The following is a 22,347-nucleotide window of genomic DNA, read 5'->3' as shown; positions in this document are numbered from 1 at the left end:
AGGACCATAAATCCTAAAAATCATACCATGTTAGAGCCAGAAGGATCCTCAAAGGTTTCTTCAGGGTATCAAAACTGAAATAAAAATTTATACAACTTTATTATTCCATATGATTATTTATGTCTTAAGGAGAGTCTTCTCTGCCCTCTACCCAACCCATCAGGACAGAATCAGTGTCCTGTTGTCTCTGTTTCTTACTGTTTATTCATATTTCCAGGGTATATTTCACATTATATTATCACTTACCTATGTATTTGTTTCCCTTTCTGGAATTCAGTTCCTCAAGATCAAACTCTTTTTTTATTTATTTTTTTATCCCTAATATCTAGTTATAAGTGTAAACAGCTAAACATCATATAAGTACTTTAGGAATCAGTAGCCCCTAATTATTTGAACAGAGTTATTATCTAAAACAAAATTGAGGAATATCTTATTGCTCTGAAGGTAATTATGCCACTTGTAGAACACTAATAACCAGGTGGTGCTTTGGGTCCAAGGAGACTGTGAGTCAACCTGTGTAGTATATTTTGTATTTATCATTACTAAATTCTGACTTTTCTGTATTTGTCATTTTTAGTGGAAGCAAGCAGTTTCTTCAACCATCCTTGGAAAAGTAATAGTTCAACCAGATCAGAATTTCACAGGATTGATTGTTGGTGTTATCTCAATATCAATAATACTCTTACTATTACTTGGGGTTTTCCTGTGGCTGAAAAAGAGAAAGCAAATTAAAGGTGCATTTTTGTTGTTATTCCTATTTTCTTTAAGAGGTTACCTGAAGTATACAGTCATTACAGTTTAAAATTGCCGTAGATTCATGTGTGTTGTCTTACGTGCAATCCACAAAACCCATGAGTTCTGGTCACTGGGTCAAGGTCTGCTGGGACCCATGATAGCCAAATCTTTAACATGCTCTTTCTCTCTCTCTGTTTTAAGATCTGGGCAGTGAATTAGTTCGCTATGATGCAAGAGTACACACTCCTCATTTGGATAGGCTTGTAAGTGCCCGAAGTGTAAGCCCAACTACAGAAATGGTTTCAAATGAATCTGTAGACTACCGAGCTACTTTTCCAGAAGGTATATTTCAGTTTATCATTCTAAGAAATATCTATACGTATACCTCAGTGGGTTGTGGCATTGTTGTTTATTTTTGCTTTTCCCTTTATATTTTTATTAAAAAAAAAAAAAAGCATTTACATCTTCTTTGGCCAGATAATTAAGTTTAATTTGACATAGAATTATATGACTCTTATTTTTAAATGGACTCACTTATATATTACATTAGAGGTTGAGTCTTTAAACTTTCTTCTCACAAAAAGGTTAATTTTAAAATCATTTGAGCAAAGGTAAGTTCTTTATCAGAGTTCAATGAGAAGAAATTGTGAAGCTTTCTTTAACAACCCAGGAAGAGTTAAGATACAAACTTTTGTGTATGTAAGTGGGCACCGATGCATTTTTTTTACCTCTTAATCCTCAAACATTTAAATTATACCTCTCATATTCCTTTAAAGATTCCTTTAAAGGATTCTCAGTGAGCTATTAGTACACAGCTTTTACCCACCAGCATTCCAGGACTTGGGTATATTCTGAGTCTTATCCAATAAAAACCTGCAATTATACTATTTAAAAAGGAGTGGTTAGCACCATCTGCTTTGCAAAACACTAGACCTAATAATGGTAAGGTTAACTGGAGAATTTCACATTGTCTTATTTTAAATCTCCTGGTAAAAGCAAAATGTCTGTATTGTATCTGCCTCATTATCTTTAGAAGTTACAGGACGTGAGTCAAGTACAGCACTTCCCTGGTTGAATATTTACCATTGGACAAATAAAATGAGTCACAGATGATTGAGGATACTGGAAAACTAGAAATTGCTCATCAAAACAAGTACAAGAGCACTGAGACACTTAACATTTTAACTTTTTTAACACTCATTGCCTCTTATTTTTTGAAGCTTATATTAATTCTGTAGAGATACATACAAATATTCTTTGCCTACATGACTCCATTTGCCTTTGAAAATCCATGCCCTTAACAACATGAACAAATAAAACCCAGTTTATATCTCTGAAATTTATATCTATTAGTATTTTATATTCATACTTAATAGCTCTAATCTGAGATCATTAAAATTCACAAGTAATTAAAAAAAAAACGTGTTTAATCTTCCGTCAACCTCTTTCATCATTACCAAAAGGCTTGTCTTTCATCCTCTTTCTAAAATTGAACCTGAACCTTCAAGATGTGAAAAAGTAAAATAGACAAAAGAAGTTCATCCAGAAAGAAGAATGAGGAAATGCACAGCCAGCACCTAATGAATAGGCAGCTACACATCTTTTCTATATATATCTAGTGGAGACAGCCTCCTCATCAGTCTTTTCATGCAGACCTAGAATTCTCGGTGGCATTACAGCAGAATCACACATTGATGGTTTAAATTGGTTTTTGAACAATTTCTATTGCTCAAAAACCAGAGGTTTTCTATACCAGAGGACTTTTTTCCTGTATCTTACCAAGGATTTCCCTCAGTCTCTGCACCCTTGAGAATTTAGAACTCTGATCTCCAGATGCAAAGGTTTGAGAAGTGAAGGTGAAGGAACTGAGCTCAGAGAGGCTTGTTTGCATTACCCCTTGGGGAAGTTTTGGAGAAGCTGACTCTAGGATTAAAGAAACCAGGCACCCAAGTAGGCTCCCTTCTTCCCTCACCCATCCAACATTCCAGGTACTCACCTGATGTTCTGCATCCTTTCTTTAAGGCTGCATCTGTCTTATTTCCAGCCAGTCACTATAGCTATAGGTGGCCCCCAAAGCTTTTGTAGAACCACTATGGAGATTTACTGTTTTAGCCAAATTGATAATTAACCTAACTGCATTATGGAAAATACTACAAATGCTTAAACAGGATTAGGAATAGTCAGAGTACCATCAACTTTCTTTTTATGCCCCTCTCTCAAGTTCTAATTTTCCTGGTCATTTGCAGACAAGCTATATTATATTTTAGTGCCAACAGGGACCCTCCCAAGCCGTCTCCCATCTCCCCATGTTATATGCTAATATATTTCAGTGCCCTGCCTAGTTTATCTTCACATCAGTTGTAGATATGATGCCCTTTCCTTGACAGGTTTGAATTCCCAGTGGAAAGGACAAAGTAACTAACTGGTGGCTTCTCTGCCCTGTTTCTCATTAAGAAATTATATTCTCAGCCCTACAAGATTCTCAGTGAGCTGTTAGTACACAGCTCTTATTTAAAAAAAGCTTCACCTTACAGTGGGGGACCTTGACTGAGACTCTTACAGAGCTTTGGTTGTAAAGATCAACAAAGAAGGAATGCTGATTCCTTTCCAAGTGCCCTCAACTAAGCAGTGGGGATGGCATACTAACCCGTTTCTAGCCTTCTGTGAACAGCAATCACATTAAATCTGCTGCCATCACCACATAGGAGAGAATTTGCCACTAATGTGAAAAGACTTCAATTCCAAAAATTTGAGTATTATATATTTCTAATCATACATATATGTATATATAAAATGTCACCATACTATATTTTCCCTTGGCCAGGAATCCATATAGGTTTAGCAATACTAATTAATCCCATTAATAAACACTAGTCTGTCAAAGGCAAACTACTTTTGCTGCTTCCCAATCTTAAGAATATACCATATTATGGGGCACCTGGATAGTTGTGTTGGTTAAGTGTCCAACTTCGGTTCAGGTCATGATCTCGCGGTTCTTGAGTTCGAGCCCCGCTTCAGGCTCTGTGCTGACAACTCAGAGCCTGGAGCCTGCTTCAGATTCTGTGTCTCCCTCTCTCTCTCTGCCCGTTGCCCGCTCATGCTCTATCTCTCTGTCAAGAATAAACATTAAAATATATATATATATATATATATATATATATATGTATATATATATATATATATATATAGCAAATAAAAAAATTAACCTCAAGCATGGCTTTTTGCTATATATAAAAAGAGGAAATGAAGAGGGTAAACAAGGTTTCAAAGTTAATGTCTAGCTTATTTAAACGAAAATTTATAAACATTGTTTTATAACTCTTGTATATATAAGCCAGTATCTTTTCCCACCTTATCATTTTTATTAAATCAGTTCCTTTGTCAAGGCTCTTTCTAGCCTCATTCAACAACTAAACTACCATTCCTTAAATTATAAAATTCAGAATTCATTATTGATTGAATTTGCTGCCCTTGTTGTAGTCTCCACTAAGTGAGGTTTTGCTATTGTTTTCTAGTAATTTTGCTTTGTCTTGCAGACCAGTTTCCTAACTCATCTCAGAATGGATCGTGCAGACAAGTACAGTATCCTCTGACGGACCTGTCCCCCATGCTTAATAGTGGGGACTCTGATATATCCAGTCCATTACTGCAAAATACTGTCCACATTGACCTCAGTGCTCTAAATCCAGAGCTGGTCCAGGCAGTCCAGCACGTAGTGATTGGGCCAAGTAGCCTGATTGTGCATTTCAATGAAGTCATAGGAAGAGGTAAGTATTTCCACTCAGCTTTTTGTTAAATACAGTTTTCCAGTAAGCATTTTATCTTCTCCCTTTGCAGATTAGAAGCTTAGACAATGGTGAAAGCAACTGAAAGAGCAGTGATAACAAGTACACTTGATTTCTGTTCTGCAGAAATACAGCCCTACAAATCATATCCAAGGGGATTTGCCCCCGTGCAGGGAGGCAATTTGATAATCTTGTAAACATATGAAAAATAAATCACACCCTTTCCTTACCATTATCATGATGGCCAGTATAGTTTCTTGGAAGGTGTTGTTTACTTCTTTATAAAAATCATTAAGTTTCAATATTTTTACTCATATCTTCCTCCAATCTTTCTTTGCCCAGACAACAGTGACTAGCTCTATGAAGTCTTGGCTTATAGCAGTTTGTACACTGCTGGACAGAATCAAAAGATTGAATTTATAGCATTACCCTGATCTGAAGCAGCATATATCATCTCTACAGTGCACTCCAATTTCTTTATACAAAGATGATGAATATTTGTAATAAGCCAGCCAAAGCAGCAATAACAGTTTGCATACATAGTGTTTGAGGAATTATTTAGCAGGAAAAGAAACCAACCAGAAGCCAGGAAATGAACTGCGCTTTTCTCTTTTTTCCTAAAAAACCTATGCCATTGATACTAAATGGCCTTTTATTCTATACGTGCGACAAGAGGTAGCAGGCATCTGTCAGCATGATGCAGAGGAAGCTGATGGGACAGTTTGCCTTACATGAACACAAGACTTTCCCATTTTCCTGTGACCTCATCCATACCTTCCTCTGTCACACATTCCAGGTTTTAGTCCTTAGAGTGCTCCCTCTTCCTAACAGTAGCTTCACTATCAGCAACCCTGTTTTACATCAGAGTAATATTTAGTTCTGTTACTGGCCTATAAATTCCAGAAGTTGCACCAGTTTTAGAGTATGCGGTCTCACCAATTACGTTCTATTTCTATTCATTATAAAATTAGAATTTTTAATTTTTATTAGTAAAGGTGCTAAACTAGCAATTATTTCTCTTAGGAAGTAGTAACCATTAATGATTCTATAAATATTAACTATTATTTATTTATACATTTTCCCAGTAGAATTTGAGCCCTCAAGAGCATAGGTTTTATTTTATTCATCTTCACTTTACGAGAGGGTAAGCTAATGCCTGACACTCACACACTAGGAACTCAGGGAATCTTGGCTGGGTGGATGAATTAATTAATTAGGGCCTTCCACAGCTATCAGACGTTTGGCACCTCTGGGGAAAATTACTGCCACTGCATGAAAGGCTACCATTGGAAAGTGATGTGGCTAAACCCAGAGAGAACTAGATGAAATGACTCAGAGTGAATTTGCTTCATTTGGGCAGTTGCCTTTCAGTTTCTGCCAACCTGGATTACGTATTAACCAGTGACTAATGGGGGAAATCTTTATTCTATAATGCTCATCTTATTCCTAATGGTGACATTTTTATTTCAGTTTAGCTTACTGGAATATAGGGAACTGATTTTGTTGCATTTCTTCATGTGATAAAACTTTCTTTTCATATTTAAAAGATAGTATTTGATCCTTAAAAGCAATAAATTTCTTTTATGAGGTAGATGTTACTCCTCTGTTCAGTGGTTCCACTGTAGTTGAATATTTTGCTTTATTAGCTTTTAATAAGAGTTATAGAACCTAGCTTTTTTTTTTTTTACCATGTATTAAATAATCATATAGCTTGTATCTTAGAGTGAAGTACATTATATCTACATGTTTTAACAGACACATGTAGTGGTGCTATTAATTAAAAGTGTAAGAAACAATGCACTTTTTTGCCATGTGGAAAAAAGAAGGAAATGAAGATCACAAAGGGCTTCACAAGTGATGCTGCATAGTTACAAGTAATACAACACTAACCAAATTCCCTCTTTCATGTAGGACATTTTGGGTGTGTGTACCATGGGACTTTATTGGACAGCGATGACAAGAAGATTCACTGTGCTGTGAAATCCTTGAATAGTAAGTGATACTTTAACAGCGGAGTCACCTCCATGGTTTGCTAACTATTAAATAGTTCATAATAAAATGTTGATTTCGACCTTCTCTTGTGGAAAAATCAGCCCCTGCTGGAATTAGGGATCTAATCCTGAAAATTTGTTTGGTCTAAATTCTTTTTGAAATATTTCCTCAGAAATTATTTCTCAGAGCCCTCATACATAAGAGTATAGGAGCAGTGAGGTTCTTGGATTAGCTGAGGGTCATGTAGCTATGTTTGCCTTATAATATTTGTTTTATGGAAACTATTGGAAGCATGTTGGCACATACGGTAATAATGACTCATTTTACCCAGAGGAATTATTATAATTATTTTTTAACCACAACTTTCATTAAAAAGATTTAAAAATGAAATAAGACCAACAGTAGAAAAATATGCTGGCAGAAAATTGTAAGTGTGGCAATATCTCATTTATCTGCATGAGGTATTCTACAAAAATGAACTTCCTAAACAAGTGATACTTACCCCCTTTTAAATGCTAGAATTTAAAAAAAAAAATTTAGATGTTATTGAGAAAATGTTTTTAAGTGGAATGTATACCCTGTTCAAGAGACAAAGAAGCTTCTAGACATTAAGATCATTGATGACCTGGAGACACAAGGAAGGCATAAATTACTCTCTTGTACAACCCAATGTACCCCTCATACTAAGAGTTTTCCTGGCTTCACCTTTGCCGAGAGGTTTCACATGTCAAGTCAGTGTGCTTGCCTTTTTGACCTATATTTCTAAATTCCTAAATTAAAGGGACAGTTTATATGAAACCTAACTACAAACTGTAATGGATTAAGTATGATTGTCAATAATATCTGCCTCACAAGACAGCACACTGCTCATTGTACTCAGAACATTCCTAACAGCAAGAAATCCTTCTCTGCCTCTGGTGTTCATTAATCTCTATTCTATCCACATGGACTCATCTCAGAATGCATTACATTGTAAAAGAATATCATCCCTGACACAGATACTAGTCAGATTAATAAATCAAAGGTCATTAACCTTTCATCAGTGCCAAGTAGTGTCGGACCCTCAGGATCACTCTCTGGAAATGAATAGAAACTGTTACACCAGAAAAAGTCTACTTAGAAACCATATGACAACGATTGGTCTTCAAACCCTCCTAGTCCAGGGATCAGAAAACTCTGGCCCCGTGACTGTTCTTATATATAATTGTCTGCGGCTGTTTTTGCACTACAATGGCAGAGTTGAGTATTTGTAGCAGAGACCATATGGCCCACAAAGCGAAAAAATATTTACTATCTGGCCCTTTAGAGTAGTTTGCCAACCTCAGCCCTAGACAGTCACTACAGAAATAGATTGGTCTGCTTCCCTTTCCTTTTTCTGTATGAGACAAACTGATTGCTAGAGTTTGGGGGTGACTTGAAGGCCCACTGCAGGGTGACATCATTTATTCAAACGTATTATTAAAAAACAGTCTGAGGATGAGGTGTCAGGACAGGATTCAGCCCTGTGGTTTTACATTCCATAACTCTCCCTATCTGAACTCAACTGAGTATTTATTGGTCCATAATGAAGTTAATGTCTCCACTGCTGGATTTCTCAGGAATCACTGACATAGGTGAAGTTTCCCAGTTTCTGACTGAGGGAATCATCATGAAAGATTTTAGTCATCCAAATGTTCTCTCACTCTTGGGAATCTGCCTTCGAAGTGAGGGGTCTCCACTGGTGGTCCTACCATATATGAAACATGGAGATCTTCGAAATTTCATCAGAAATGAGACTCATGTAAGTATATTACCAAGGTTATTAACTGGTAAACTAGCTATAAGCCAACGAGTTTTTCAAAATGTTGCTGTTTTGAAAATTTTTAAAAGCTTTCAAAGAAGCACATGTAAAATGTTTACGCCATTCAGCTATATAGAGGCTAATTCACTTGTACCTCAAAATCCCCTATCCTGGTGGGAAGATAATGGTACCTAGAAGGATTTCCCAGGGGCGATGATTCTTACCTGTCCTGCAAGCTGCCTTGATCTACCATCCCTCTGATAGGCACAATTAATCATTTTTGAGTGCCTACTAATTGCCAAAAACAGAAAGCACAAGAGACATGGAGGCAGAATGAGCCTCAGCCCACATGGGATTTTAACTCTAGAAGGAAAAACACAGAAGAACTAATTACAAATGAATCCCTTAGTATTCTTCAACCTTCACCCACTGTCCTAATTCAGGACCTTTGTATTTGCTGTTCCATCTGCCTGGAACACTTTCCCCAAGATAGCCACATATGTCACTTCTCATCAGCTTCAGCTTTTTGCCCTAATGTCATCTTCAAAATGAGGCTTTCCTGGCCCAAGTAATTGACCCACCTCACCCCCATGCCTCCTGTCTGTTGTCTCCTATCCGCTGCTTTATTTTTCTCCATCATACTTACCATCATCTGATACAGTAGGCCTAAGCAGTGTGCTACTGTGGCCATGAGCCATATGCAAAATGTGGCTAGTCTGAATTAAGATGTACTGTTAGTGTAAGTGTGCTATAAATCCCAGGTTTTGAATATTTAGTAGAAAAACAGAAAGGTAAAATATCTCATAATTGTTTATATCGATTACCTGTTGAAATGATATTTCTTGAGTTGAGAAATATATTATGAAAACCAATTTTACCTGTTTCTTTCTACTTTTTTAATGTGACTATTAGAACATGATTCTATGTATGGTTTGCATTGTATTTCTATTGAACAGTGCTATACTGAACAATAAGCAAATACATAATAGCTATATAATACATGTATATATGGATGTGCGCACACACACCATTAGAATGCAAGCTCATGACAGTAGGGATTTCTGTGTATTTTGTTTATTGCTTTAGACTTAGCTCCTAAAGTGTGTTCAGCACATAGGCCTTCAGTCATATTTGCTGGATGAATGAGCTCAGGATTACAAAAGAGGTTCTTAGGTTCTTGCAAGTGAGAGTTTTCTTAGTGACATTTATGCCTAAAGGGTGAGCAAGTAAGTGGTCAGGCAGGAGGGAAGTGGAAGGAGTCCTCGGAACTGAAGGCACAGGTGATCTCAGGCTTCTTCTTGGCTCCTGCATCCAGGCCTCTGGGAGTAAATGGAGTAACTTTACTCTTGATCAAAAACAAGACACATGGGGTCAGGTTCTCAAAAGAAATAAGCTCTAGGATAGGAAAGAAATATTTTGTGTTCAACCAAAAGAATGAAATACTCCCTAGCTGTGAATATTTGCAGATAAGGTGAATTTACCTTACAAAGTGAAAGCTGCCCCGACAGATCCCACTTTTCTAATTTAACTTGTCATTGTCCTGGTGAGTTCATCTGACTGGACATGCTGGCTTCTCTAGAATAGTATTCCCCCAGCATTCAAGCATGGTAGAGATTTCCTATTATCCAGTACCAGGGCCTGTTTTTATGGTCCCAGGATACTATATTACAACCACTAACAGATACATTCTAAAAAGAAGCCTAAAACACAAGAAACTGGCCTCTCCACATGTTGTGTGCATTAAGGGGGCTGCAGCCCTCCTTGCAGGGCCCCTAGTAGCTGCCTCTTGAGCCCACAACCCCCACAGTGGCTGCTGAAGAAGAGATACCCTGTTCCTGAAGGCCAAGTACCAGCAGGGCTACCAGCCACAATGTTATCTGTGCGATTTCAGATATGTTTTTTGTGGTTTTTTTAAGTTTATTTATTTTGAGGGCAGGAGGCAGAGAGGAGAATCCCAAGAAGGGATTGTCAGCGCAGAGCCTGATGCGGGGTTCAAACTCACAAACTGTGAGATCATGACCTAAGCCAAAACCAAGATCTGGACACTTAACTGACTGAGCCACCCAGGCACCCCTCAGATATAGTTTTTATAGTTAGTTACTAAAGGAATTCCTCTGTCCACCCAATTTTGTGGATGAAATTTCTGGAGAATGAGATTTCCTGTTTTCTGTGTGGATCCAAGCCATTATAGTCGCAGGTTGTTACTTTCATACCAGTAGGAGGGCTTCTAATGTGATTGATATCACTACAGTGTGGGCTTTGGAGCCTAACAGATTAGGTTAAAATCCTAACTGTACCACTTACCATCTGAGTGGCTTTGGGTGATTTATTTCTCTCTGAACTGCTGATATTAACCATGTATTGCTTTATTTTTTTATGTTTCAACCTTTTATTCAAATTCTAGTTAACATATAGTATAATATTCGCTTCAGGTGTAGGATTTAGTGATTCTTCAGTTACATACAACACCCAATGCTCATTGCAACAAGTACCCTCCTTAATGCCCATCACCCGTTGAACCCATCCTCCCTCCCACTTCCCCTCCAGCAACTCTCAGTTTGTTCTCTAGTTGAGTTTCTTCAGTTTGCCTCCCGTTTTTTTCTCTCCATGTTCATCTGTTTTGTTTCTTAAATTCCACTCGTGATTGAAATCAGATGGCATTTGTCTTTTTCTAACTGACTTGTTTAACTTAACATACTCTAGCTCCACCTATGTTGTTGCAAATGGCAAGATTTCATTCTCTTTAATAGCTGAGTTATATTTTATTGTACATATATACCACGTCTTCTTTATTCATTCATCAGTATTGGACACTTGGGCTCTTTCCATAATTCGGTTATTTTTGATAATGATGCTATAAACATCAGGATGCATTTGCCCCTTCAAATCAGTATTTTTGTATCCTTCGGGTAAATAACCTAGTAGTATAATTGCTGGGTAGTAAAATAGTTCTATTTTTAGCTCTTTGAGGAACCTCCACACCATTTGCCAGAGTGGCTGCACTGTTTTGCATTCCTGCCAAATGTAAGAGGGTTCCCCTTTCTGTGCATCCTCACCAACATCTGTTGTTTCCTGTGTTATTAATTTTAGCCATTTTGACAGGTGTAAGGAGGTATTTCATTGTAGTTTTGATTTGTATTTCCCTGATGATGAGTGATGTTGAGCATTTCTTCACTTGTTGGTTGGCCATCTGGATGTCTTCTTTGGAGAAGTGTCTATTCATGTCTTTTGCCCATTTCTTCACTGGATTATTTGTTTTTTGGGTGTTGAATTTGATTAAGTTCTTTATAGATTTTGGATACTAACTCTTTATCTGATGTGTCATTTGCAAGTATCTTTTCCCATTCCATTGGTTGCCTTTTAATTTTGTTGGTTGTTCCCTTCACTGTGCAGAAGGTTTTTATCTTGATGAAGTCCAAATTGTTCATTTTTGCATTTGTTTCCCTTGCCTTCAGAGATGTATCTAGTAAGAAGTTACTATGGCTGATGTCAAAGAGGTTGCTGCCTATGTTCTCTTCTATGATTTTGATGGTTTCCTGCCTCACATTTAGATCTTTCATCCATTTTGAATTTATTTTTATGTATGGTGTGAGAAAGTGGTCCATTTTCTTTCTTTTGCATGTTGCTGTCCAGTTTTCCCAACACCATTTGTTAAAGAGATTGTCTTTTTTCCATTGGATATTCTTTCCTACTTTGTGGAATATTAGTTGACTATTTGTGGGTCCATTTCTGAGTTTTCTATTCTGTATTGATATATGTGTCTGGTTTTGTGCCAATGTCGTAATATCTTGATGATTATAGCTTTATAATATACCCTGAAGTCCAGAATTTCTTTTCTTTTTCAAGATTGCTTTGGCTATTTGGAGTCCTCTGGGGTTCAATACAAATGTTAGATTAACTGTGTATTTATGATGCTCTGACTTCTAGTGCCTTGCTGACCTTGGAGTGATGGCCCTTACCAGGACTAGCCCCAAGATAGTAAATGGCTCATCTTCAAAGAGCAGGCCTTTATAAGCAAACCAACCAATCCAAAGCCCATACCCCAATCACCTCCTTTAAAGAATTCTCACACTCTGGGACACTATCCACCTGCTGTAATCACTTCAAGGCCAGGTACCGGGCAACTGAAGACAGCCCCTACACTTCAGAACCTGCTGAAATTATTCAAACTAGCCCAATCCTAAATCCGCTTACCCTGCGTCACCCATTCTTTCCCATGGGAACCACAAAACAAGCTCTTGCCCATGTTTTCCCGTTGCTCCCTCTGCCTCCTAGACCAACCCCATTGCTTCCCTTTGTGGCCTCGCTTGGCATGGTGTGCACCCACCTCTTGGGAATTGTGAGTAACAAGCTATCTTTTCGGTGGCAGTGGTCTTCCTTCTGTTAGCCCCACCATACCAGAATAATTTTAAAACACTTCCATTTCCTCATCTGGAAAACGGAACCTGCCTTATAGAAGTGTATAAGGATTAGCCAAAACTCACATAAGCATCTAGCCTGGTGCTTTTCAAATAATAGATATCTAATACATGATTGCTGTTATTAACAAGGCACGAGTTATTGCTTGAAACAAGATAATTCTTATAAACATTTCAGAATTCACAGATCAGTAGATGCTTAGCTTACGCGTTTTTAATTCTCTTTGATTGCAGAACCCAACTGTAAAAGATCTTATTGGCTTTGGTCTTCAAGTAGCCAAAGGCATGAAATATCTTGCAAGCAAAAAGTTTGTACACAGAGACTTGGCTGCTAGAAACTGTATGTAAGTATAAGAATCTCTGTGCCCACAGTCCAAATTAAGTGACAAGGAGGAATCTGTTTCCCACTGTTGAAGGCTAGTGAGGATGTTTTCTCTTCTTATGCAAAAGTCCTTTATTTCCGATATGTAAGCACTGGGATGTAGGCGGGGCTTTCAGGCTTTATCTAATGGAGAATTTAAAAGGAATTCTCCAGAGGGGGTCTTAAACAGCTGTTGTGTGCTTTTGCTTTTCTTTTCCCTTCCCACCAGTAGCCCCCAATGTTGTGGTTTCACACTGCATTAGTGTTTGGAAGGGAGAATTTGATCTTCAGCATTTTACAGTGAAAAGGAGAGGGCTGGTAACACAAATACCAACATATTGCAACTTCCCAAGACTGGATTTGAAGTCAGTCTGCAGAAGCCCTACCAAAAATGGTATTGGGGAATGAATATACAAAGAGCTTTATTTGTGTCTGGGTGCCTGGGCTGTATAATTCAACAGTCAACAGTTTGTAATGGATTCAGTTCTTCCCTCACATAACACTGATTCATGACTTATGGTATGTGTGAATGAGAGAGCTGTGCTATTAATTTCCTACCTTGGTTTTGGTCAATGTAACAACATAAAAGCCAGCTTAAACAAAGGATACATAGCCTCAGATAGCGGAAATTGATTTTTGTTGAGCCTTGCTGTTTTTGTTAGATGCTTTACTGTGTCCTACTTCTCTATTACCTCAGTGGTGAGATACATGAATTTTATGTAATAACCTAGCCCATTTGAGAAAGAAAAGGTAAAATAACAGTCCTCTATCATAATCCCTCATAAAACTGAGTATTACTAATAAATTGACAAGTGAAGATACACAGTTGCTTGGGATAGTCAGTTGGCATATTTGATTTAGTAACAAAGGAAACCTAGGAGGGGGGTCCAACTTTACTGTTAAGGCAAAAGGGATTTTCTTATGCCACATCATTCGTAGATCTCTTTCCTTGGCCTGTTGAATTTGTAATGTAAATGTCAAGCATTTTTATTCAAGAATTCCATTGTAATTTAGTGTTAGTAGAGACCAGATGAAGCCCACCCTGCAGAAGTTATGGATTTCAAATATCAAGTCCTTGTTTTGACCTATAGATATTCAGCATCACTGTAAATTATTGTATTTCAGCCACCAGTAATGATTTTTGTCCTTTCTATAGGTTGGATGAAAAATTCACTGTCAAGGTTGCTGATTTTGGTCTGGCCAGAGACATGTATGATAAAGAATACTACAGTGTACACAACAAAACGGGCGCCAAGCTGCCAGTGAAGTGGATGGCTCTAGAAAGTCTACAAACTCAGAAGTTTACCACCAAGTCAGATGTGGTAATGTACTCATCATCCCTGACCGTCTCCTCTTTTCCTTTCATATCCAACATTTTTAATAGTTTTATGGCTATTTAATTTTTTCAAAAAAGGACACCTTCAACACTGTAGTTTCAGTTTCTTCAGAGCTTGATTGTTAAACCAGATAGACATCATATGTTCTCACAAATTCATTCATTTATCAAAAACATTTGCCTAGTACGGTACAACGCTAGGTCCTTAGGGAGCCCAGAGCTGAATCAGAACTAAACCCTGTCCTCCAGGAGCTTTGGCTCCACAGAACAGAGAAGGCATAACTGTCACTACCTGTTACACAAAGTAGACTGGGATTAGTCTGGCCACTCATAGCTCCGGGACAGCTGCATTCCATCTGGAGAAATCTGAAAGCTATCACTGAGGCAGAACTGGCAGTGAGGGCATTATTCCTGCACCCAGCTAGAAATGTGCCCTTCTTGGCCACCTGGCTGGCTCAGTTGGTAGAACATGAGACTTAATCTCAGTGTCGGGTCTTGAGTTCAAACCCCACATTGGGCGGGGAACCTACTTTAAAAAAAAAAAGTCTAGAAACATGCCCTTTTGTATCTACCACGGTCATCCTCTCATAGAACAAGCTTCAAAAAGCATACACCTGAGTGCTGAGGGTGGGAGAGACACCTGGGCAGCCACATTTTCCTCACTTACCTACCACCTGGTGGAGGAGGTGGTGCTTTTGTACAGGCCTTAAAGGAAGATAGAATGGGCCATGAAATAAATACCAATCCAGGTAAGCAAAGGGGCAGGAAAGTATATACATCTTTAAAGTTCTAAGGAAACAGTAAGGAGTGGGTGATTTGGCCAAAATGGAAGGCACAGAGGGAAGTTCTGAGGATAGATTGCGAAAAATATATTCATACTAGATCATAGAGGTTCTTGGAAGGCAAACTAGGGAGTCTGGAATTTATTCTCTGGCCATGTGGAACCTTAAAGTGTAATCAGAAACACTACAGCCTTTCTTTATTCTGTAAGATGTTCTGAGAGGAGTAGATGCAGGAAGATGAAGTGAGAGGTATAACTTGAAATAATACAGAAATTGTGGAACAGAAAAGCGAGAGCAGAAAAGGCATCTGAGAGGTAATAACAATATTAAGCAAGAAATTGATAAAAGTCAAAGATGAATAAAGTTATATGCTAGTACAGTAACATATTTGAAGCAACAGAGTAAAAACTTGTTGGAGAGGAAAAATACCAGTTAAGGCTTAAACATACTGAGTTTGATGTGGGAATAAGACATCCAGGCAGAAGGGGAGGGTAGGTGCTGGGCATTGAAGAGGGCATCTTTTGGGATGAGCACTGGGTGTTGTATGGAAACTAATTTGACAATAAATTTCATATAATTAAAAAAAAAAAAAAGACATCCAGGCAGAAAGGTCCATCAGGCAATTGGAAATGTGGATCTACAGCTTGTACAACCTCATTAGTTATCTTATTCAACTTGGGCCACCATAGCAAAATACCATAGACTGGGTGGCATAAACAATAGGCATTTATTTCTCCCAGTTCTAGAGGCTGGAAGGGTGAGATCAGGGTGCCAGTGTGGTCAGGCTCCTGACTTGCACATAGCTACCTTCTCACTGTGTCCTTGTGTGGGAGACAGAGCCAGAATAAGCTCCCTGGTGTCTCCTCCCATAAGGGCACTAATCCCATCATGAGGGCCCCATCTCCTAATACCATCACACTGGGAGTTAGAGTTTCAACATTTGAGTGGGGGTAGGGGGTCCACAGTTCAGTCCATAGCAGAAGTCAAGGCTGGAAATAAGCCTTTTAGAGTCCAAAAACAATTACTCCGGAGAAACTACACATAGGAAATGAGGAGGAAAAGCAGAGAGGTAGGAGACCCAAGAGAGAAGAGGCCAGAGGAAGAGAAAGTTTCAAAAAGAAATAGGATACGGTCAGCAGGGTCCACTGCTACTCAGTGCACAAAAATGGTCTTGAAAACCGAGTAACTTGAATGATTTGGAGGTCTCAAGTGGCTGTTGGATGGAATAGAGTATACTTACTCTATCTGCACATAGTAAGTCAGGAGGACTGTGATGCATAGAGGTAGAGAAAGATTAATTTTCAGTCCTTGGAGATAAAACTGAAAAGCGAAAAAATGTAAACTGGTGATATCAGTAAATGAGGTAGGCAAAAAAATAAAATTAATGGAGGGCATAGACTTCAAAAGAAAAAGGGTTGGCAGCTATTGAAAGATGACAGGGGACAGGGATCTGAGTGTGGCATTGGGAAGCAACAAGTCATCTACCCTCCCTCCTGTGAGTCAACAGATTTCAAAGACATTGTGGTCTTCAAGTGAAAGCAGTTTCAGTTCCTGAGGAAGTGGGGGAGACATTAAAGACTAAGTTGAGAGTGACTGGGAGTTTGTTTTCAGTAAATGTGTTACAGGGCATGGTGGAGGGATGGGACTTTGGGGTGGATAAGATTAATAAGAGGACGTGATGGTATATGCTAAAGTGTAATGCCTGAGATTATGATGCTGAAAGATTCTGAAAAAGATGAAAGAAGTGAGTGCTAAAGAGGTAGGCTGGAAACATGTTAGTGATGGTGGCAGGTGAAGGCATAAGGTAGGAAGAATTAACCTGTCCTCAAAGAGTATACATTTCATCCAGACTTAACTGTTAGTCTGCCATTAAGAACCAGACCAACTCATATAGCTCAATAAGACAACTCAGTTTTTAAAATAGGCAAAAGATTTGAATAGACCATCTACCAAAGAGATATATGAATAGCTAGTTCATAAGCACATGGAAACATATGCCTACACAAATATTTGTACATGAATGTTCACAATAGTATTTATTCACAATAGGAAAAAACCAGGAGCAATCCTAATGTCCATCAACTGGTAAAGGGTAAGCAAAACATGGTATTTCTATACAATGGAATAATACCATTCAGCACTATGCTAATCCATGCTACAACGTGGATAAACCTCAAAAATACTATGTCCAGTGAAAGAAGGCAGACTCCAAAGGTGATATGTTGAACAATTCAATTTATATGAAATTTTTAGAAAAAGGCAAAACTAAAGAGAAAAAAAAAAAAACAGATCAGTGGTTGCCTGGGACTGAGGGTGGGAGCAAAGATTAACTACAAACAGGCATGGGCAACTTTCTAGGGTGTTGGAATTGATCTAAAAACTGAATTGTGGAGATAAGTACACTATCAAAATATTTACTAAACATCATGGGCTGTCCACTTAAAACTGGCAAAGTTTATGATATATGTTATACCTAGTGAAGTTTTTAAAACAAAACAAAAAGAACCTGATGAAATTTTGAATGTTCAAGGCAAGAACTGTGATTCTGAGCTTTTAGACAACCACACACACATTACTAACTTACACGCACGCACACACACAGCACAGAGGCCACCATTTATCACCTAGCAACTGTCACTCAGGTTCTTGACTATAGATTTATATAGGCTTCTGTATATGAAGTGCTATCTCTTTCCTTCTCATTGGAAGATACTGTATTGTACTACATAAGGGTGAGCCTGAGTAATCCAAATGCAGTGCTGCTTTGACAAATGGTTATTGATTACCTGGATAAATTTGCATTAACTTTAATTTGCAAGACAGGACAATCTTTTGAATGTTGACATGGAACATTTCCAAAAGTATGTGATAAGCTTTTATGTAGAGACCTACAAGCAAAACCTTGCATGCTAGTAGAAATGTCCACTTTGTCACAAATGACCAGATGGAGTTCAGCTAAAATCTGAATTCTCTTGAAGCACATTCAAACAAACTAGAAGTGTCACTATATTTGTAACTTCTCATACCCAGTATTGTACAGTGTGCCACACTTAGTACAGGTGCTTCCATTAAAGTCAGTATTGACTTCTCAGTTGTTCAACCAGTTAACTTTTTCACCCTACTTCAGAACTTAACATTGTCCACCACTCCTTTCTTCTCAAAATTTCCTCCTCCTTTGGTTTTTGGGACACTGCATCATCTGGTTCCTCTTGCTTCTTTGTTATGTTTGCTTTAGCCTTAACAGCTCTCTTCCTTCTCTCACATCCCACATGCAACTGTCACTCAGGATTTTGGGGGAGGAGGGGTCTTTAGGTGCCAGCCTCCCTCAATAATTTCAACCATTCCCATCAACAACTACCTTTGAACCTCTCTTCCTGGATGTTTTCATCAGCATCACAAAGTCACCATGTTCAAAGTCCAGTTCTTTCCTGCCAACTGTCAATTCCTCTCTTCTTTATTTCTGTTAATGGTATCACCATTATGCAATATATCAACTCTTTACCCTTTTTAATGTACAGTTCTTCAAGTTTTGAAAGATGCATACAGTTGTATGACCATCACTGTTGCAACTAGGATATAGAGCAGTTCCATCATGTCCTTGTGTCTCTTTGTAGTCAAAGAGTCCTACCCTATCCCAAGGACCTGGAAAGCACTGGTCTGTTTTCTGTCTCTACAGTTTTACCTTTTCTAGAATATCCTTGTGTCTCTTTGTAGTCAAATAGTCCTACCCTATCCCAAGGACCTGGAAAGCACTGGTCTGTTTTCTGTCTCTACAGTTTTACCTTTTCTAGAATGTCGTATACAGTAAATCATACAGTAAATAGCCTTTGAGCCTGTCTCGTTTCACTTAGCGTAACACATTTGAGAGTTACCCATGTAGTATGTAGCAATGTATCTAGATGGTCTCCCTTTTTTTTAATTGTGGTTTAAAAAAAAAAAACCATAAGAGAAAAATGACCATCTCAACTATTTTAAGTGTATGGTACAGTAGTGGTTAACTAACTACATACACATTGTTGTGCAATCAATCTGTAGAACTTCTTCTTCTTGCAAAACTGAAACTCTATATCCATTGAATAACTCCCCATTTCCCCCTCCCACAGCCTTTCTGGAAACCACCATTTTACTATCTGTTTCTAAGAACTCAACCTGACTACTTTAGCTACCTCATATAAGTGGAGTCATGTAGTATTTGTCTTTTATGACTAACTTATTTCACTTAGCATAATGTCCTCAAGATCCATTGATATTGTAGCATACAATAGGATTTTTTAAGGCTAAATAATATTCCATTATATATATATATATACCACATTTTCTTTATTCATCTGTTGATGGGCATTCTTAGGTTGCTTCCATCTCTTGACTATTGTGAATAATGTTGCTATGAACATGGGTGTGGAAGTATCTCCATATACTGATTTCATTTCCTTTGAATATATACCCGGAAGTGGGATTGCTGGATCTTATGGTAGTTCTATGTTTAATTTTTTGAGGACACCATACTTTTTTTTATAGCAGAGTAATTCATTCCTTTCTATTTCTGAGTGGAATTCCATTGTCCGGATGTTCCACATTTTGTTTATCCATTCACCAATTTGGAGGACATTTAGATTCTTTCCAGTTTTAGGCAATTGATTACACATAGCTGCAACTACTAAACATTTGTTTAATTGTTTTGTGTATAAAGGTTTATATTTATTTTGAATTAATATCTACAAGTAGGATTACTGGGTTGTAAAACAAGTATATATTTGACTTTATGAGAAACTACCAACTGTTTTCCACAGTTCATGTATCATTTCATGTTCCTAGCAGTAATATGTAAGAGTTCTGATTGTTCAGCATCCTCACCTGCACTTGGCATTGTCAGTTTGGGATTTTTAGCCATTCTCATAGTCTGTAGTGGTGTGTCATTTCCTTTCCCATTTGTATTTCCCAGATGACTAATGATGATAAGCATCTTTTCATGTGCTTATTTGCCATCCTTCTATCTCCTTTGTGAAGTATGTGCTCAAATCCTTTGCCCATTTTCTTTTAAGTTTTAGAGTTTTGGGTTTTTTAATTGGTTAGTTTATTTATTATTGAGTTGGTAAGAGTTCTTTATATATTCTGGATTACAGGTACATGTTATCAGACACAAGTTTTTGTGAATATATTTTTCTAGTCTGTGGCTTGCCTTTTCATTTGTGTACTGGTATCTTTCAAAGAGCAGAAGTTTTACATTTTATTGAAAATTTTACCCATTTACCAGTTTATAAAATTTTATGAATATATCCACTTTTTAATCAGTTGTGGTTTTTTTGCAAATTGTGGTGTATCTCTATTTACCCACTCCTGAATGCCCAGGCTGTCTCCATTCCTTGCTTGCCTTAGTGTCACTTTCTATCACTTTTTATGGCTCTAATAGTCTTTCATGTCTACTAATTGCTTTGATCTTCACCTTTGAAAAGTGAGGCAGAGATTCTTCAGAGGACCTCCCTGCTCGTGCTCAGATAATCAGGCTACGTGCACACAGTAACTGAAAGAATGGCAGAGCTCTCCTGTCTTGAAACTAAAACTAACTTCTTTCCATCATTCCTAATGCACGGGCATCATGCACCTATCTCTCCTTCTCTTTCTCTCCCTCCTCTTCTTGCTTTCTCTTTCTTTCTCTCTCTTCCTCCCACTCCTACCATCTCCCCCAGCCTCCCTCTTCTAGTTCTGCCTCATTCTCCTTCAAGACCTCTTTCCCCACCATCCTGTCAGTTCCAAACTGTTCCTGGGGGTTTGAAATGCAGGTGGTACTATGGTTTTCCCAGAAGCTGCCTCCCCTGACCTCTCCTGTCCAGTGAGTCTTCCAACCCTCCTCTGATACCCAGTTGTTGCCCAAGTCCTATAATTCCTCAGAAATGTACCCAACTGTGCCCACTTTTTTTGTGAATTTGCCTTCAGACAAACCTATAGCCTAGGCTATGGGTTAGGAGACTTGATTACAGACAAGTAATCAGCCTCTCAAAACTTTGGCTTCCTCACCTTTTGCCAGTTACATTACAGGGTTGTTTAAAGGATTAAATAAAATAATCTTTTTTAAAAAGGGCCTGAAGTCTGTTCCGGGCTTACTATATGGCATCTACTCTTTCCCACCACCTTAATTTGGGAGTTCAGTCTCATCGGGTTCTGGGTTGCCAAGATATAGCAGCACCCCCACCAGACATTCTGTTCAGAAACCCCCCTATCTGGTCTCCTTATGTGAACCAGCTCCTCCTGTTTGTCTAAAGCATAGTGTTTACAGATGCAGCATGCTGGAGCTCAGCTGCATGTCCTGTCCCTTTCAGCGTAACCCACTTTCAGCACTCAAAAACCCCCACAACATGGTCTCATTTTTACCCTATCTATCCCTTGTCTCCCTCATCTACTCCATACATCAAGCAGAGTGACCTATTGTCCTTATGTAGTTCAGAAAAACACACAAGTACTGTCACCTCTGGGCCCATTGCCTCCATCCAGAACACTCCTCCGCCCTCACCTTCTGTGCACCTGGAACACAAATGCTCCCGTTCTTCAAGACCTGCTTTACTGTCGCTTTCTCCCTGAAGCCTTTCTCAGTACCCTACTGTTATCTTATTGACTTTTCACAGCATTTGTACATCTTTTCTATTTTTGTTCTGTATTAGTTATTCTGCCTTACTGTCCTGTGTGATAGTCAGTTGTGTCGTAACTCTTAACCCCGTTAAATCAGCCGTAGGCCCATCCACTAACTTGGAAAGTAACCTACTTGTACACCAAGGGTCAGTAGATACTTGTTAAATTGATTTAAACTTTAATGCATATTTTGGAACTTAAAGGTTAACACAGTGAAGTTGTCAGAAGTGACTCATAAGTGACTCAGGCTTTGGATACTTCAATTTTGAAAGGCTGCACAGGACAGCAAAGTTATCTAGTTCCCACCTGGGAAAGACTGTGTTCTCTATTTGGATCGAGGCAGTCAATGTCCTTAAAGGGCTCCTGCACTTGGGCACATGCTTCAGTCTGCTTTACTCTCCTCACTGAATGGTACAAGCTACGCTGCTTCTCAGTGTTAAGTTTTCCCACTCTACCTATCAGGTCTGGATTCCCCTTTCCCTCCAAGCCTCCTTGTTCCCAGAGCCTCGTTTCTCCCCCCACCCCCCCATACTT

General features: G+C 38.4%; 1 protein-coding gene across 3 annotated transcripts in view; it reads left to right on the top strand.

The window, feature by feature from the left end:
* Positions 1–22,347, top strand: part of MET (MET proto-oncogene, receptor tyrosine kinase) — a 126,757-nt gene that overhangs the window by 87,214 nt on the left and 17,196 nt on the right. For all 3 annotated transcript variants that reach the window (XM_040472174.1, XM_040472173.1, XM_040472171.1), the window contains exons 13-19: positions 578–734; positions 937–1,077; positions 4,272–4,502; positions 6,432–6,512; positions 8,111–8,292; positions 12,945–13,054; positions 14,228–14,393. In XM_040472174.1, the coding sequence (XP_040328108.1) occupies positions 578–734; positions 937–1,077; positions 4,272–4,502; positions 6,432–6,512; positions 8,111–8,292; positions 12,945–13,054; positions 14,228–14,393 (1,068 nt within the window). The remainder of the gene's footprint in view (positions 1–577; positions 735–936; positions 1,078–4,271; positions 4,503–6,431; positions 6,513–8,110; positions 8,293–12,944; positions 13,055–14,227; positions 14,394–22,347) is intronic.

The sequence above is a fragment of the Herpailurus yagouaroundi genome, unplaced genomic scaffold (assembly GCF_014898765.1).
Source record: "Herpailurus yagouaroundi ecotype Mexico unplaced genomic scaffold, PumYag 100, whole genome shotgun sequence".
NCBI lineage: Eukaryota > Metazoa > Chordata > Mammalia > Carnivora > Felidae > Herpailurus > Herpailurus yagouaroundi.
This window is presented reverse-complemented; position numbering and strand designations above follow the sequence as displayed.